Source organism: Phocoena phocoena, chromosome 11 (genome assembly GCF_963924675.1).
Source record: "Phocoena phocoena chromosome 11, mPhoPho1.1, whole genome shotgun sequence".
NCBI lineage: Eukaryota > Metazoa > Chordata > Mammalia > Artiodactyla > Phocoenidae > Phocoena > Phocoena phocoena.
The window spans coordinates 62,681,082-62,700,064 of NC_089229.1; the positions used below are offsets into that span (position 1 = coordinate 62,681,082).

The following is an 18,983-nucleotide window of genomic DNA, read 5'->3' on the forward strand; positions in this document are numbered from 1 at the left end:
ACTGAGAAGATTGTAGGAAACAGAGAATCTGCTCCTAAAGGGTGGACGCAAAAATCTCACCCACCCAGGACCAGACAGTCAGCTACACAAGGGAATTCTACAAAACATTTAATGACGCATTAACACCTATTCCTCTTAAACTATTCCAAAAAATTGAAGGAGGAATGCTTCTGAGCTTATTCTATGAGGCCAGCATCACCTAGATACCAAAACTAGACACAAAAAAAGAAAACTACAGGCCAATATCACTGATGAACATGGATGCTAACATCCTCAACAAAATATTAGCAAACAGGAGTCAACAATACATTAAATAGATCACACATCATGATCAAGTAAGATTTATCTCAGGGATCAAGGATGGTTTAATATCTGCAAATAAATCAATATGATATATCACTTTAACAAACTGAACATAAAAATCATATGATCATCTCAACAGATGTAGAAAAAGCTTTTGAAAATTAAACATTTAACATTTATGATAAAAACTCCCAATAAGTGGGTATATAAGGAACATACCTCAACATAATAAAGGCTATATATGACAAACCCACAGCCAACATCATACTCAATGGCAAAAAGCTGAAGCATTTCCAGTAAGTTAAGGAACATGACAAGGATGCCCACTCTTGCCAGTTTTATTCAATATAGTACTGGAAGTCCTAGCCATAGCAATAACGAGGAAGAGAAATAAAAGGAATTCAAATTGGAAAGGAAGCAGTAAAACTGTCACTGTTTGTAAATGACATGATACTATATACAGAAAAACCTAAGGATGCTATCAAAAATCTATTAAAATAAATGAATTCAGTACAGCTGTAGGATACAAAACTAATACACAGAAATCTGTTGCCCTTCTATACATTAATAATGAACTATCAGAAAGAGATTTTAAGAAAACAATCCCATTTATAACTGCATCAAAAAATAAAATATCTAGGGCTTCCCTGGTGGCGCAGTGGTTGAGAGTCCGCCTGCCAATGCAGGGGACGCGGGTTCGTGCCCCGGTCCAGGAAGATCCCACATTCCGCGGAGCGGCTGGGCCCGTGAGTCATGGCCGCTGAGCCTGCGCGTCCAGAGCCTGTGCTCCGCAACGGGAAAGGCCACAACAGTGAGAGGCCCGCGTACCGCAAAAAATAAAAATAAAAAAATAAATAAATAAAATAAAATATCTAACCAAAGAGGTAAACAACTTATACTCTGAAAACTATAAGGCATTGATGAAAGAAACCAAAGATGACACAAACAAACGAAATGGCACACCATGCTCATGGACTGAAGAATTAATATTGTTAAAATGACCAAACTAAGCAAGGCAATCTATAGATTCAAAGCAATCTCTATCAAAATATCAAGGGCATTTTTCACAGAAATAGAACAGTAATTCTAAACTCTGTATGGATACCAAAAGATCTCAAATACCAAAGCAATCTTGAGGAAGAAAAACAGAGCTGGAGGTATTTCGCTCCCAGATTTCAAACTATATTACAAAGCTTCAATAATCAAATAGTATGGTGCTAGCTCAAATACAGACACACAGATCAATGAAACCAGAGAGAGCCCAGAAATAAATCCACACATATTTGGCCTATTAATCTATGGCAAAGGAGGCAAGAATAAACAATGAGGAAAAGACAGCCTCTTAAAGAGAGCTGGGAAAACTGGATAGCTACATGCAAAAGAATCAAATTGGACTACATTCTCACACCATATACAAATGGGCAGAGGACCGGAATACAGGCTTTTTATTCCCCCAAAGAAGACACACAGATGGCCACAGACAGAAAAGATGCTCCACATCACTATAATCAGAGAAATGGAAATCAAAACCACAATGAGATACCACCTCAAAACCGTCAGATGGCTATCATCAAAAAGACAACAAATAACAATTGTTGGCGAAGATGTGGAGAAAAGGGAACCCTTGTGCACTTGTAGGATTGTAAATTGGTGCAGCCACTATGGAAAAACAGTATGGAGCTTCCTCAAGAAATTAAAAATGGAACTCCTATAGGATCCAGCAAATTCACTTCTGGGTATTTACCCAAGGAAATCAAAACTACTAATTCCAAAAGATATATGCACCCTTATATTCACTGCAGCATTATTTACAACAGCCAAGATATGGAAGCAACCTAAGTCCCCATCAATAGAAGAATGGATAAAGAAGATGTGATATATACACACAGTGGAGTATTACTCAGCCATAAAAAAAGAAATCTTGCCATTTGTGACAACATGGATGGATCTAGAGGGTAATTATGCTAAGTGAGGTAAGACAGAGAAAAGCAAATACCACATGATCTCACTTATATGTGGAAACTAAAAAATAAAACAAACAAAACAAAATGAAAACAGACTCATAGATACAGAGAACATTTGGGTAGTTGACGGAGGGGAGGGGGTTGTGGGGCAGGTAAATAGGTGAATGGAATTAAGAGGTACAAGCCTCCAGTTATACAATAAATAAGCCATGGGGATGTAATATACAGCATAAAGAATATGGTCAGGGAGTTCCCTGCTGGTCCAGTGGTTAAGACTCCACGCTCCCAATGCAGGGGGCCCGGGTTTGATCCCTGGTCGGGGAACTAGATCCCGCACGCGTGCCGCAACTAAGAGTCCACGTGCCGCAACTAAGAAGCCTGTATGCCGCAACTAAAGTCCGCATGCCACAATGAAGATCCCACGTGCCCCAACTAAGAGCCAGCACAGCCAAAATAAATGAATGAATGAATATTTTTTAAAAAGAATATGGTTAAATAATATCGTATTAACTTTGCATGGGGACAGATGGTTACTAGACTTAACACAGTGATCATTTCATAATGTATGCAAATGTCAAATCACTATGTAGTATACCTGAAATGAACATAATATTGTACATCAACTATATTTCAATTAAAAGGAAAGGCTAATATTATAAAACCCTTAGAAAACATAGGGGAAACATTTCATGATCTTGGATTTGGCAACAATTTATGAAGTATGGCAACAAAAGCATAGATAACAAAAAAATTAATTGGACTTCATAAAAATTAAAAGCTTTTGAGCCTCAAAGACACTTCAAGAGAGTAAAAAAGATAACCCACAAAATGGGAGAAAATATTTTCAGATCATATATCTGACAAGAGTTTAATATCCAGAATATATAAAGATCTGGTACAGCTCAACAACAAATAACCCAATTTAAAAAATGGTCAAAGGACTTGAACAGACATTTCTCCAAAAGAGACATATAAATGGCAAAGAAGCACATGAAAAGATGCCCGATATCATATGCCACTAGGAAAATGAAGCACAAAACCATGATGAGATACCACTTTCTACCCATTAGGATGAGGGCTTTATCCAAAAAGCAAAAATAACAAGTGTTGTTAAGGATGTAGAAAAATTTGAATCCTCCTCCATTGCTGGTGGGAATGTAAAAGGATACAACTGCTTTGGAAAACAGTTATGCACTCCGCAATATGTTAAACATATAATTATCGTATTACCCAGTAATTCCTGGTATATACCCAAAAGAGTTGAAAGCGGGGACTCAGATAGTTGTGCAGCATTATTCACAGTAATCCAAAGATGGAAGCAACCCAAGCATCCTTCAATAGATAATGAATAAACAAAATGTGGTATATACATACAATGGAATATTATTCAGCCAATAAAAAGTAATGAAGTTTTCTGACACATGCTCCACATAGATGAAGCTGGAAAATATTATGCTAAGTGAAATAAGCCAGATACAAAAGGACAAATATTGCATGATTACACTTATATGTGGTATCTAAAATAGGTACATTCAGAAAGACAGAGACTAGAAGGGAAGTTACCAGCAGCTGGGAAGAATGGGAAGTTATGGTTTCATGGGTATAGAGTTTCTGGGGATGCTGCAAAGTTCTGGAAATAAATACCGGTAATGGTTGCACAGCAAAGTGAATGTACTAAACGCCGCTGGGTTAGCTGTACACTTAAAAATGGTAAATTGTATGTATGCATATTTTATCACAATTAAAAAAACTTTTAAAGAAAGCATATGCTACAAATTATTTGTAAATAGAACAACAACTTAATAATTAAATCACGGAACAATATTAAATGTATACCTGTAACAATGGTGAATGAAAAGATCTATTATGAGAAAAGAATAGGCGTGTATATACTATACATTTCCATTCACGTAAAGACAGAAAGAAAATTCCTAGATAGGTGCAGAAAAAACTGCTCTCTCATCATCTCTAGGGAAAATGACTGGAGGAATCTGGGACAGGGAGATTTAATTAACTTATTTACTATAAATCATTTGACTTTCTTACCACATATAGGTATTACTTTCACACTTAAAATAATGTGGAGGATGGACTGTAAGGAGGGGAAAGCTGAAGGCCTAACAGCTAAAAGGCTATTCCAATTGCTCAAGCCTAAACAATGGTAGTAATGATTGAAAGAAGTTTTGAAGGCAGATTTCATGGGATGTGAGAACAGATTAGACATGTAAACTGTGAACAAGTGTCATCAACGACAATTTCCTGGTTCCCAAATGGCTGAGTATTAATGCAGTGATGCAGTTAATTGAAATGAAAGTACTGAGAATGTTTTCCACCTTTGTTACTAAAAAATTATTCCTGCTCCTAAGAGCAGGATTGAGATCTATGATTATCTTACACATTGTCAATCAGCATCTAACTTAAACTTCATGCTGTCTGAAGTTATACTTCTAGAAGAAACTGCTGTTTACAAAGTATTTTGACATTCTATCACTAATTTCCTGAAATAGCATTTCATATGAGCCAGAAATTTCTTTAAAATCATTATGGGTTTTATAAAATGTTATTCATCTTTGTTTGTTAATAGACAGACAACAAAAACCTTCTTGTCTCATGATGGACTAACAAATGTTTCTTACCATGATTGGCTTGCCCTGAAATGTCTTAACTTCTTCTCTTAAGTATTTAAAAGCCTGTTAACAAAGCAGGAAGGAACTTTCATTAGCATTCAAACATTTCATTAAAGCCATCATTATTCTATCAAGAGAGTTTTGGTAATTGCAACTATCTCTAAACTAAACAATAAAAAATTCTGAAGATGATCCCATTATGCAGGTGACAGGGAATGAAAAAGTAAAAATTTAAGACTTCAGCTACAGTTCACATTTATTGTATATTAAACTACTATGGATTACTACTGACACATACTCACAAAATTCAAAACAGACCCAAAATATCACTACATATCAATTTTAAAATGGGTTCGGAGGGCCTTCTAAGATGAAGAATTAAAAAAAAAAATCAGTACAAGGTTTTAAAAGGCTATTATAGAAATTTTTGTTTCAAAGGAATATTACTTTTCTTATCTTTAAATAGGCCATGATAACAATTAAGAGTAAAATCATTATGTCAAAATACCAAGAATCAGAACGGAAGTTATATATATTGCGGGCCTACTCTGTAATAGAAATACTAACTACTGAGTACATGGTCTCTGATTCCCATGTTAATTTAATAATTGTTAATATTTTTACTGATAGGAAACAAACTGTTCTTAAATTGAAACAAAAAAAGCTTTAAGAAGATCATCAAAAAGGAAACCAATTAATAAGCAACACCAAAAAGGTGAACAAGGTTCTCCAAAGTCTTTACAAACATTACTGTAAGCACACATTTTTCTCAATTAAAATATACACTACTGCTTTTATCACCAGGACTTCAAATCAGAAAAGTTTTCTTCTCACCTGCTGTGCATCTGTGTCTGACTGGAAAGTGATATACCAGTTGCTATTGTGTGCAAATTCACAGCTTATCACTTTGGGGCAGTTTTCATTTTTAAACAAAGCTTTTACTTCCTAAAAAAGAAAATCTTCGGTTAACTCTAAAAATATATCAAAAATGGGCATTTTTTTTCCTCTTCATGTCTTTTGGTCCTTTCTATTTCTTTACTTAGTAACTGTTTATGCCTTCTGCCCATTTTTCTGTTGAGTAGAATTATACTCTGAAACAAGAACATGCATAGTTATAGTGCAAATTTTGTGCATGATTTAGGGATGGAAGCTTATTTTATAATCAGCAAAACTGAAGTATTATTTCAATCCTAGTGGCAAGCTAAATTCTGCTTAAGAGTAAAGCTTTCCAGTCCTGTCACTGTCCAAAAAAAAGGTGTGGGTGGGTGGGGGGACTGTCCTACATCAACATTTTCTAGGTGCAAAGTATTTTTATGCATTTTCATTTAATCCAAATGCTCTGTCTACAACAGTCACAGACATGAACTGTGCATAGATATCTTGTTTTTCATAACTGATTTAATTAAAAACTAAAACTCAAAAAAATATATGGATTTAGAAAAAGATGATTATCAAAACTCAGAGGGACTTCCCTGGTGGCACAGTGGTTAAGAATCTGCCTGCCAATGCAGGGGACATGGGCTCGAGCCCTGGTCCGGGAAGATCCCACACGCTACAGAACAACTAAGCCCATGTGCCACACCTACTGAAGCCTGCACGCCTAGAGCCTGTGCTCCACAACAAGAGAAGCTACCACAATGAGAAGCACATGCACCACAACGAAAAGTAGCCCCTGCTCGCCGCAACTAGAGAAAGCCCGCGCGCAGCAACGAAGACCCAATGCAGCCAAAAAAATAAACAAAAATAAATAAATCTATTAAAAATTACTGAAAATAAAATAAACAGTTAAGAATATTTAGTTTTAACAATACTAATGATTTACCTCTACTGGTGTTGTTTCAGGAATCTCTCTAAGAATTACAATACAACGCTTATGACTTGGTCTCACTTTCTCGCCCTTCTCATCAACTTGCACCATGGGAGAAGCTGAAATTTTAAAGAAGTTTCATTCAAAAGTATAAAAATAGTGACATTAATAATTCCATTAAAAAATTATTCATTTCAATTTCCAACTGAATAAATTAGCAGAGGCTAACATCTTAAAGAAATTAAGTTGTAGAATCAAAGATCACAGTTACAATAAAGTATCTTCAGACTGATATGCAAAGAACATTGTCCAATGTTATTCATTGCACAAATACTCAGTGTACTTATTTTGTGACGTGGCACAGTGTTGGAGTTGAAAAGAAGCCTTTAAGGAGTATACAATATTTATATCTCATAGGGCACTTCCCTGTATACAATTACCAAATTCTTTATTTCAAGTAAAATCAATGTACTGCATTAGCCAAACACTACTCTAGGGAATGTAATGAGCTTTGATATGTGAAAAAATTCTCCTTAAAATTAAAGTCTGAGAAACACTTAAAACCAAGAATTATATATAAATGATTACAATCTTTCTTTCAGATGCTGGTTTTGAGTTAATATAGAATGAAGGTAGTACCACAAGCCAAAACTTTTATTTCTAGTCCCTTCAAAGGATAATATGTCACATCTTCCTGTGCAGGTAAGTAGAGAGAATAAAAGTAGTTGTTAAGGAGGAAGGCCTGTGTATAAGTGCTAGGTTTCAGCCCTTGGAGGTAGGAGATTCTGTCTCTTGGCAAATTCTTTAAATGTTGACAAGACTGGGTCATTTTAAGATCTGGTCAAACCAGATCAAGACTGGTTTGATCTGTACAAACCGATCAGAGATTTCATAAATGTTTTTATCCCTCTGAGAATGGAAATCCCTACTCCCATGTAAGTCTATTACTGGACTTGCTTTATTTAACTTTCAAACATTTCAACGAATTTCAAAAAAAAAGTGAAGATCCACCTTTACTCAAGTAGTTAACAAAACCTGTATAAGAGAGGTTACCAAGAAATGCTGATATAAGACACAAACACCACTAAAAATTCTTAAGCCTCAATCTAAAATATAAATTCTTTACCAAACTTTGGAGCAGTGTTTGTCAAACTGCAGGTCGCAACTCTTTTAATAGGTTGTGAAAACAATTTTATAATAAAAGAAATGAACTCATTTCAAGCATTTAGTATTAATCTACTATTAACATTTCAGTTGTGTATGTGTGTATTGGGTTGTGATATAAAGTTTACTTATTACTTTTGTTCAAAAGTTTGAAACAGATTGCTTTACAGGGTGTGATAATGACACATATAGCTTTCTAATAGCCCAGAAAACAGAGGTTTAATTGCTTATACTTGAGTAAATGGGTATCAAGATGAACAACCAAGGTACAGAACTGATATACAAGCTATATATGTACCAGTCAGTAAAAACAGATAAATTATTAGCACAGAATAGCAAAAAATATGGAGTTAAAAACAATTTCCTGCATGATCAGAAGTCAAAAGAATATTTAATCTTTGATTTTAAAAGTAAGCTAAAAGGTAGGATTTACATACATCTCAACACTTCAAGAATTAGGTCAGGGTCTGTGGTCAGCTTTTTTATTTCTTCCATGTTGGCAACTGTCCAAATTGGGATGAACTGATCACTGTCCATTTGAGATATCAGGTAAAGATCCTTTGACAAATTTTCTCTGAAAGGAATAAGAGAAGCAACAGTCCTATAAAACAAACAAATCTTAAAAAGCACCTAAAGAAAAGAGATGCCTTATTCACTTTTGTCACTAAGCCTAGGAAAACAAAATTATGCTATCAGAAATAACACAGTGAACTATGAAAATACGTAATATACAACAGATACATTCTAACAACTTCTGGAAAGTTTCTGAATCCCCAAATACATTGGGCCCAACAGTTTTGAACAAGGAATTTATGAAATTATATTGATGTGGAAAGAGGCTTAATATTAAAGTATATTACAAAATATTACATACAGTTTTGTTCCATCTTATAAATACCTTATCACTGATGTTAGAATATGCATATGGAGAAAATTGTAATGTAAACCATGAGTTGGATCATGGAGGATTTTCAGTTTCTTAATGTTTGCATTTTTTAATAGGTATGTTTGACTTTTTATTTAAATTTAAATAATAAAGTCAAAATAATAAATATAAAACATTTTAAATTAAGACAAAAGACTAAGATACATTTTTTAAAAAAGAAGATACAAATGCTCTATCTTACACATAAAATCTTGTTCAACAAACTGAAGGAGAATCAAATTCATGTCTTGTTATTTACATCAAACCTTTGAAGCAGTCTGGTTATAAATAGCTAGAAATCTTTGCTTAAAAGCCACCTTCTCAATGACTTCTCAATGACCACCTTATTCTGAAACCACCCAAGTACTCCTGATTCCCCTCTTCCCTTGCTTACTCCGCTCTACTTTTTTCCATAGCACTTATCACCTAACACACTTCTAAGCTGCTTATTTATTATGTTTATTGTTTTGTCTCCCCCAGTCAGAATACAGGTTCCACAAAGGATCTTTGTCATTCAAAATGACAAAGCCTTAGTACTTGGCAAAGAGTAGGGTCCATGCCTTTACATTCAAATTATACTAAAATAGAGTAGTAATTACCTTTTTAAGGTTACAATTGTCAACAAGTGGTGGTTATTTGTCTTGGAGGAAAAAAGAATAGAGAGGATACCAGTAACAGTTAAACTCACTTCAGCATAAAACAAAGAACAGGGCTTCCCTAGTGGCGCAGTGGTTAAGAATCCACCTGCCAATGCAGGGATCACGGTTCGAGCCCTGATCCGGGAATACCCCACATGCTGCAGAGCAACTAAGCCTGTTTGCCACAACTACTGAGCCTGCACTCTGGAGCCCACAGACCACAACTACTGAGTCCGTGTACCACAACTACTGAAGCCTTGGTGCCTAGAGCCTGTGTTCCGCAACAATAGAAGCCACCGCAATGAGAAGCCTGCGCACTGCAACGAAGACCCAAAAATAAAATAAATGAATTTATTTATTAAAAAAAAAGGAACATACTCGTCAACCAGATATTCTTTAATAACTTGAAAATAAGACAACAGTAAACATAATATTGTACAACTAAAAGGCTGTAGCCTAAATCAACTCAGACTTTCAGCCAGTCTCTCATAAAACAGTATGACACACCCTTAAAGAAACTACCTTGTCAGAAGTAAGTCAAATTAATAGATATATAACATCGAGGATTATGACTAGTACCTATTATGTTCATGACTAATACCTAATATGTCTTAGTGGCAATTCTACTGAGCTACAAATGGCAATTACCCGGCTGGTTTGAACTGTATCGTAGTTCTGAGTAGGATGTGATAGATCATGATAAGCCAGAGCTTGTGCTGCAACAACTAAAAAAACTTGGATAGATTACAAAAAAATCATGTTTTTGGAGATAAAAACTGTAGAAGCTACAAGGACAAAATGAAATTCCAGAAAGATAGTCTTTCTTTTCCAAGGATATCTGCAGGTCCTGGACCAGAAAGAAACTAGTAGAGCTTTATTTTAGGCAGTTGCACAAGACTGGTATTATGAATTGGAAGCTAAAGGAGCCCCCAATACACAGCTGATTTTCCTCCATATGACATTTACTGAGTTCTAAGGAGGAAGATGGAAGGCTGGGACCCTGAAAGATGGAAGGCTGAAAAAGCAGAGTAAAATCTTTGTGGTCTTGTGGAAGCCCCAGTAGAAGAAGGAACCTTGCATCAAACCTAAGACAGGTCTCCCTGACAAGACATTTGCCAGATTTTGAAGCTGTACAGGGTAAGAGGCTGAAGAGCTCATCTCAAACCTCTGAAGAACAGAACTAAATTTCCCTTGGTGTTTCACGACTGAGGTAACAGAAACCTGCCAACTTCTAAATCAAAAGCCTAAGAAGGTCATGCCTAAGGAACAGAGATAAATCAGAGGTCGATCGAGTCTAATTAAAGTGGCTGCTCAGCCCTGACTCAGCTCAATCCTTAACTGGATTGAAGAAATCAATCTGCTTCTGCTTATCAGAAGAAAGCTCAAATCTTGTCTAGAGAGAAAAATTATGGCACTGCAGTTTTCTAGTTTCTTTTATATGTAGTGCCCAGCATATGTAGTATCCAAATTATAATCAAAATTTATAAGACATGCAAAAAGCCAGGAAATTGTGACAATCAAGAGAAAAAAAAACTCAAATATAAGCACACAAATGATCCAGCTAGTAGGCAAAGATTTTAAAATAACTATGACAAGTATGGGAGACAAAATGAATTGCATCATAGGCACAACTGACTAGAAGGGTCTTGTTTTCATAAAACGAGGGCCTGTACTAGACTATAAAGGCAAAGAAGAAAAAGGTGGAGAAGAAAAGGGAGATATTCAGGATGAAGAATCAATTAAAACTGAGTCAAGACTGTATTATATGTAAGGAAATAAAGAAGTCTATGATAAAATCCAGGTTTCTAGCTTACAAAATTGGTTTACTGGTCCTCCTCCAAAAAACAGAAGGCATTACATTTGCACGTATATCCAAACTTCTGTTTATTTTGGAAGGGGTAGTTCTACATACTGAAGGTTTATACATCTAAGCTATAAATATACCTACATAATTCTTAATTCTTATCTGTAAATAAGGTATCTTGAAATGTTTGCCTGAAGGAACTCTTTATTTAATAGAAGAAACTGGTAATATAAATTCTATACCCATCCACATCTTATTAAAAATAACTCTATGCTCAAAGATTACAAGAGCAAACTACTAAAAACATAGAGAACGCTAAAAATGAATATGATTATAGGAAAAATATCCAACAGAAATTTCATTATCTTTCTACTGGGACTAGACCCTTTACATAATCAACTGGAGACCACACCTTTAAATCTAGTTAAGAAATATACTGAAGAATGATACCAAAATACATCACCAAAGGAAATTAAAACCATTTTTCCATTCTATTTCATAGGTATTTCACATCTACTAATCAAACAATTCAAAACGGAGAAAGGTCAATTTAAAAATGATAGTGTACCGTGAGAAACAGAATTCTAATTGTTTCTTCAAACACTCTTTTAGTTCTTCTGTAGAAATTGCTGAGTTGCTTTCTCCTGATAGTAGAAAACAAGAGGGGAAATGTTAATACCTAATTACCATAGGTAGTAAACTTTACATATTGTTTTCAGAGTAAGCCACAAAGTATGCACAAATTAAAATCACCAGAAAACTGTATTTTTATTCTTTTTAGAATTCAGATACACACAAGGTCTACCTTTTAACCTATCTATTCTTCTTTCTTTAGACAGATTTCATATCAGTTTTTTTTGTGTGTGTGTGTGGTACGCGGGCCCCTCACTGTTCTGGCCTCTCCTGTTGCGGAGCACAGGCTCCCGACGCGCAGGCTCAGCGGCCATGGCTCACGGGCCCAGCTGCTCTGTGGCATGTGGGATCTTCCCGGACTGGGGCACGAACCCGCATCCCCTGCATTGGCAGGCAGACTCTCAACCACTACGCCACCAGGGAAGCCCTCATATCAGTTTTTAAATTACATATTTTATCAAGTAATTAACAAATCATCGGTAATACTAAAAGCACTTAGATACCATACTGTAAAACATTACCCTAAATACTTAAAAAAATGTGATAACTATTTATTCCTTTAATGAAAACTCAAAGAACAAAAGTAATAGTGGGGCTTCCCTGGTGGTGCAGCGGTTGGGAGTCCACCTGCCAATGCAGGGGACACGGGTTCGTGACCTGGTCATGGGCCCGTGAGCCATGGCCGCTGAGCCTGCGCGTCTGGAGCCTGTGCTCCGCAACGGGAGAGGCCACAACAGTGAGAGGCCTGCGTACCACCAAAAAAAAAAAAAAGAAAAAAGTAATAGTAATCTAGGGGCTTCCCTGGTGGCGCAGTGGTTAAGAATCTGCCTGCCAATGCAGGGAACACGGGTTTGAGCCCTGGTCCGGGAAGATCCCACATGCCGTGGAGCAACTAAGCCCGTGCACCACAACTAACTACTGGGCCTGCACTTTAGAGCCCGTGAGCCACAACTACTGAGCCCTCAAGCCACAACTACTGAGCCCGTGAGATACAACTACTGAAGCCTGCGCGCCTAGAACCTGTGCTCCGCAACAAGAGAAGCCACCGCAGTGAGAAGCCCACATGCCGCAACTAGAGAAAGCCCACACACAGCAACGAAGACCCAACGCAGCCAAAAAAACAAATAAATTTATATACATAAACAAAAGTAACAGTAATCTAAATTTGAAGACAGGAACTACACAAAGTGGGATACATATATGGCTCCACATCTGTACTATCGGTAGTAAATCTGATGTTAGTCACACTCCTTAAACTTCTATCTCTTAACAGACTTCTTGTTGCCAAGGGGAAGGTGGGGTAGGGGAGGGATGGACTGGGAGTTTGGGGCTAGTAGATGCAAACTATTATATAAAGAATGGATAAACAAGGTCCTACTGTATAGCACAGGGAACTATATTCAACATTCTGTGATAAAACATAATGGAAAAGAATATAAAAAAGAACGTGTGTATGTGTATGTGTGTGTGTGTGTGTGTGTGTGTGTGTGTATTATTGAATCCCTTTGCTGTACAGCAGAAATTAACACATTGTAAATCAACTATACTTCAATTAAAAAAAAACCCACTTCTATCTCTTAATACTCTTTTCATTGCTTAATTTTAGAGCACTATATTTTCCTGTAAAGATAAATTTTGTGCATGATTTTACCACTTTGTCTTACTACTCAAGATTCAAAATATTAGATATTATATTAATTTCATTAAAAATGAAATAAGCATTCTATTTCTATGTAGTATATGCAACCCTTCTAATATAAAATTCATTCACCCAAATGCTGGCTAAATGAATAATAACTTCATTTAAGCTTTCAGTGTTATTACAGCAAACTTTTAAAAATATCAATTGGTTGCCAATTCACTTAAACCAACTCTAAGTTCAAAGTAGCCAGGATAGGTATATTATAACAAGGAGGGAGCAAAACCTAACCACCTTAAATTATTATATGGAAATATCACCCCATTCTACTTCAGATATCAACTTACAAGCTGACCGACCTTAGAAATCTAATCCAGATATATATAATAAATAAACTGAGAACAAAGGTTTATATACCTTGACTAATGCCAGGGAACTAAGCAGTGACAGAGATGCCTACTCCCTATTACACTTATTTTCCAAAGAAACCCTTTAGAACTTAGAAAAATAAAGTTAGGTAATCAGGTTCTACAGTCTATCTTTAGTTTCTTTTAAATTTTATCCATTTTAAGTCCAAGCAATTAATAATCCATGCTAATTAAATGAATGTGAAAAAAAACATATCTCACAAGTTGAACTGTAGTAGAACTATGATATAATACAACCTTTTTCTCAAAATTAATCCCTGCAACCTCACATTTATAAATGCATTTCACACTGACAAAAGTGATGGGAAAATTGACAGAACTTGCGTTGATCCCAACTAATAGATCAAGAAACTTGGACTCTGAAAGATTGTAATTTAGGTCTCTTTTTTAACTATATTGACTGTTTTCTCCTTTCATCTTTAATTTCACACTTTCCTTTAATAAGATCTTTAAAATAAATATTCTTTTTAAATTACAATGTTCATGTTTGGCCATTTGAAAACAGTATTTATAAAAGTCACCTAATATTTCATTAACATAAACTTCTTTTCAAATAATAAAATAGACCAATCAATGCCATGTTTACTAGAACAATAATAAAGAGACTGGAGGGGGAAAAAGACTAGCATACTGCATTCTCATTTTAACAATAAAACCATAAAGTTTACCAGAAACATCATATATTTGGTAACTCAGATCTTCTGGTCCCAGAATCATTCCATCAGTTGATTCCTCAATGCCTGTAGTAGTTCTTGTGGTTTCACAAGATGAATACATTACTTCATATTCCTTACACATATCATCTGCAAGTTCTCTATTACCTGTATTAAAGAAAACATACTGGAAGTGAATAGTAATTCTTTAAAATCCTATCTTTAGGCACTCTGGGCACAACAAGATTTTAAAGAATTCTAGCAATTGGGAAAATATCCACAAGATTTTAAGTAAGAGTCCAAAGGAGGTAAGTTTGACCATTATGGATAAGCTAAAATGATTAACAATAGCTTAAACTTACATAGTACTATCTATGTATAAGACAGCTCCATGTACTTTATTCACTTAATTCTCAGAAAAACCAATGCCAAATTAATTGCTATTGTTAATGTTTTACAGATGAAGGCAACAAGCATGGAGAGGTTAAGTCATGTGCCTAAGATCAGTGAGTAAGTAACACTGGCAATGATGGTAGATCAAAACTAATTTAAAAATACCATATTGTACATGGGTTAAATGCTGAACCCAAAGATACAGCTACTGTCTGAAATTAGTGACAATCCATTCGTACTGGAAATAAACAAGAATGGTATACAAATTACATGTTAAACATTTATAAATATATTTTATCAAATAATCAAAGAATGTATTAAAAGTTCTATAAACTGGTTTGGCCATATGTTTAACCAAAATGTGATTCAATCTGATGAAATATTTACGACTTACCCTCAGGATGAGACCCTGATGTGGCTGCTGTTTCATGCCAAGAGCTCTCAGTTCCATGAGTTACTGGAGTGGCATCAGTATTTCCTGGAGGTATTTCTTGCCATACTTTGGCATTAGGATTTAAGCCAGTTCCTTTAGATGTTACCTGCTAAATATTAAAAGGATCCATTTGTTAATTTTAAAGGTCAGAGCAGGGCTTCTCTGGTGGCGCAGTGGTTGAGAGTCCGCCTGCCAATGCAGGGGACACGGGTTCATGCCCTGGTCCGGGAAGATCTCACATGCCGTGAAGCGGCTAGGCCCGTGAGCCATGGCCGCTGAGCCTGTACATCCGGAGCCTGTGCTCCGCAACGGGAGAGGCCACAACAGTGAGAGGCTGGCGCACCGCAAAAAAAAAAAAAAAAAAAAAAAGTCAGTGCATTAAAATTATAAATTTAGACAAAACTTTTCCATTACTTAAATGTGAAGAAAATCCCCAATAATATTATGTAATCTAATAATAAATATTAAATAAACAATATTTTAAAGTTTTTGGCTCAACTTGAAAATATAAACCTTTTTAAGCAGATGAACTTGAAATGTTTATATGTAAAATTTAGCTACCTATACAATAAAAACATATTTTTATAAAATACTATTAGTATAGAAATACTGCTTTACCCCAACCTACTTGCAAGTATTGTTAAATTTATTAAATCTATTTATATATCTTTGATGTTAGTGTGTGTTTGAGTACCTAGAACAAATTTTTGAGTTATCTACAGCAATTTTCCACAGTACAATTTTTATTGCCATCTAAGCTGTGATAGAGAGTCTGAATGATTCCATAAGTGGAAATTTTTTCCCAAGTCAAAAACCGCATTCTGCCTTATGTTACAATGCATTATTTCATTTGCCCTGAAAGTGTATTTTCTTTTTTTTAATTAATTAATTTATTTATTTATTTTTGGCTGCATTGGGTCTTTGTTGCTGCCTTCAGACTTTCTCTAGTTGCGGCACGCGGGCTTCTCATTGAGGTGGCTTCTCATTGAGGTGTCTTCTCTTGTAGTGGAGCACAGGCTCTAGGCATGCGGGCTCAGTAGTTGTGGCATGCGGGCTCAGTAGTTGTGGCGCACAGGCATAGTCACTCCGCGGTATGTGGGATCTTACCAGACCAGGGCTCGAACCCGTGTTCCCTGCATTGGCAGGCGGATTCCTAAACACTGTGCCACCAGGGAAGCCCAGAGGATTTGTTTTCTTTCTGCTGGATGACTGCACAGTAAGACTACCAATCTGGTATCACTTAAAATTTTCAACGTGGGTTTCTGGAGAACAAGTAGGGAATTTTAGCCCTACTTCGCTTCAAAGAGGATTTGTGGTTAGAATAAGATCCCTCCTTCCACCAACCCAGAGCCAAGGCTAAAGCTGACAAGTTTTCCTTTTCTCTGAGAAAGCTGTTTTTTCCCCTAGTTTATCTTTTGTCCTGTCTTTAAGCACTGCGATGAAAATCTAAGCTCTGGGCCACTAAGGATCAACAGATGCATTAGGGGCAGGACCTAGGTTTAACACCTGCTTTTTTCTCAGGATTAGTACTTCCTGATTTTTTTGGTCTGAAGATTTCATTTGCTTTCTTACCAGCTTAAAGCTCTGCTTAAAACATAATTTTTAAAAATTAACCACCTTCCCAGTTGTTTTCCAAAATCTCAAATTCATATTTCTTTAAAAGTACCAATACTGTCTTAAGAAAGCTAAATTGGGGACTTCCCTGGTGGCGCAGTGGTTGGGAATCCGCCTGCCAATGCAGAAGACACAGGTTCGAGCCCTGGTCCAGGAGGATCCCACATGCCGCAGAGCAACTAAGCCTGTGCGCCACAGCTGCTAAGCCTGTGCTCTAGAGCCTGCGAGCCACAACTGCTGACGCACGGGTGCCTAGGGGCCATGCTCCGCAGTGGGAGAGGCCACCGCAGTGAGAGGGCCGCACACCGCAACGAAGAGTGGCTCCTGCTCACTGCAACTAGAGAAAGCCCGCGTGCAGCAACGAAAGCCCAATGCAGCCCAAAATAAATAAATAATTTTTTTTTAAAAAAAGCAAAATTGAAGAGAAATTCCAACAATTGAGAGGCAACTATGGTATAACAGACAAAGATCCAGTTTACTCTTCCACCCAGTAACTGTGCAATCACTGACCCCAGTTTCCTTATTTTAAAAAATATAATGGGACTTCCCTGGTGGTGCAGTGGTTAAGAATCCACCTGCCAATGCAGAGGACATGGGTTCAAGCTCTCGTCTGGGAAGATCCCACATGCCGCGGAGTAACTAAGCCTGTGAGCCACAACTACTGAGCCTGAGCTCTAGAGCTCTCAAGCCACAACTACTGAAGCCGGCGCGCCTAGAGCCCGCACGCTCCGCAACAAGAGAAGCCCCAGCAATGAGAAGCCCGCGCACCACAGTGAAGAGTAGCCCCTGTTCACCACAACTAGAGAAAGCCCGCGTGCAGCACCAAAGACCCAACACAGCCAAACAAAATAATAAATAAATAAAACCATTAGGTAAAAAAAGTAAACAAGCAAGTTTTAAAAATATATATGTGTGTGTGTGTGTGTGTGTGTGTGTGTATATGTATAATGCCTATTCTACCAAAACTCCTTATAGTTTCTACACACCTTGGACACCTAACTTCATGTGTGTTGGTCACTACTTCCTCTTTCCCTCTTGTTATTTGTACATACTTCTATTTTGTTACCACTGTAATAGTTTATTTAAGTAAGTGTTCTTTGCAACCAGGCAGTGGGCTCAATGAAGAAAAGGTAGAAACTGGGTCTTCCTCTTCTATTTCAGCTATTAATATAAACCAGGCCAACAGTACACTTTCAACTGTCTATTTGAATGGAACAGTAGAGGCATAGGTGCAAAACAAAACAAACAAAAGAACCCAACTAATGTTTAACTACTGTATTTACCCTTCTGATGTGCTAGAAAATCAGAGTTGATACAATCTTCCTTGTTTTCATGTGCCTGTTTAAAATGGAAGTCTTACATTGGAGTGGTTCTTGGCTTTTTGATTTCAGGGCTGCTAAAAGCTTTTACAATAAACATCAAAACCAATAACAAAATGTCACACGTAGCAAGGGAGCAAAAGCATCTTTAAAGTAGCACCAAAGATGAATAACCAAAGCAACATCTTCGCTTAGAGATGTTAATTCACAACTACTTCATATCATTAATTAGCTCAGGGAATAAACAACCAATTTTCTTATAGTACCACCAGGTAGTCCCACCAGGACAGGCACCCAGGTATTATTTAAAAACCTCTAGGTATGTAATTCCTTGGCGCTCCAGTGATTGGGTCTCCACGCTTCCACTGCAGGGGGTAGGGGTTCAATCCCTGGTCGGGAAACTGGGATCCTGAAAGCCTCACGACGTGGCAAAAGAAACAAACAATCAAAAACACCTCTAGGTACCAGTTTTTTCTTTTTCTTTTGTTTTTTAAAATATTTATTTATTTATTTGGCTGCACCGGGTCTTAGTTGTGGCACACGGGATCTTCTTCGCAGCATGCAGGAACTTTAGTTGCAGCATGCGCGAACTTTAGTTGCGGCATGCAAACTCTTAGTTGCAGCATGCATGTGGGATCT

The 18,983-nt window shown here is 36.7% G+C and overlaps 1 protein-coding gene across 13 annotated transcripts in view; it reads right to left on the minus strand.

Moving 5' to 3' along the window:
* LARP4 (La ribonucleoprotein 4) overlaps positions 1-18,983 on the minus strand; it is a 64,263-nt gene that overhangs the window by 31,891 nt on the left and 13,389 nt on the right. For 5 of the 13 annotated variants that reach the window (XM_065888350.1, XM_065888349.1, XM_065888353.1 and 2 more), the window contains exons 1-7: positions 15,373-15,514; positions 14,601-14,753; positions 11,801-11,876; positions 8,303-8,439; positions 6,717-6,820; positions 5,729-5,839; positions 4,904-4,957 (exon numbers count right to left, since the gene is read on the minus strand). In XM_065888350.1, coding sequence (XP_065744422.1) covers positions 4,904-4,957; positions 5,729-5,839; positions 6,717-6,820; positions 8,303-8,439; positions 11,801-11,876; positions 14,601-14,730 — 612 coding nt within the window. In that variant the 5' untranslated portion in view covers positions 14,731-14,753; positions 15,373-15,514. Of the gene's footprint in view, positions 1-4,903; positions 4,958-5,728; positions 5,840-6,716; positions 6,821-8,302; positions 8,440-11,800; positions 11,877-14,600; positions 14,792-15,368; positions 15,521-18,435; positions 18,445-18,983 lie in introns of those variants that run through there. The other 8 variants (XM_065888348.1, XM_065888345.1, XM_065888344.1 and 5 more) reach the window with 7 other exon arrangements.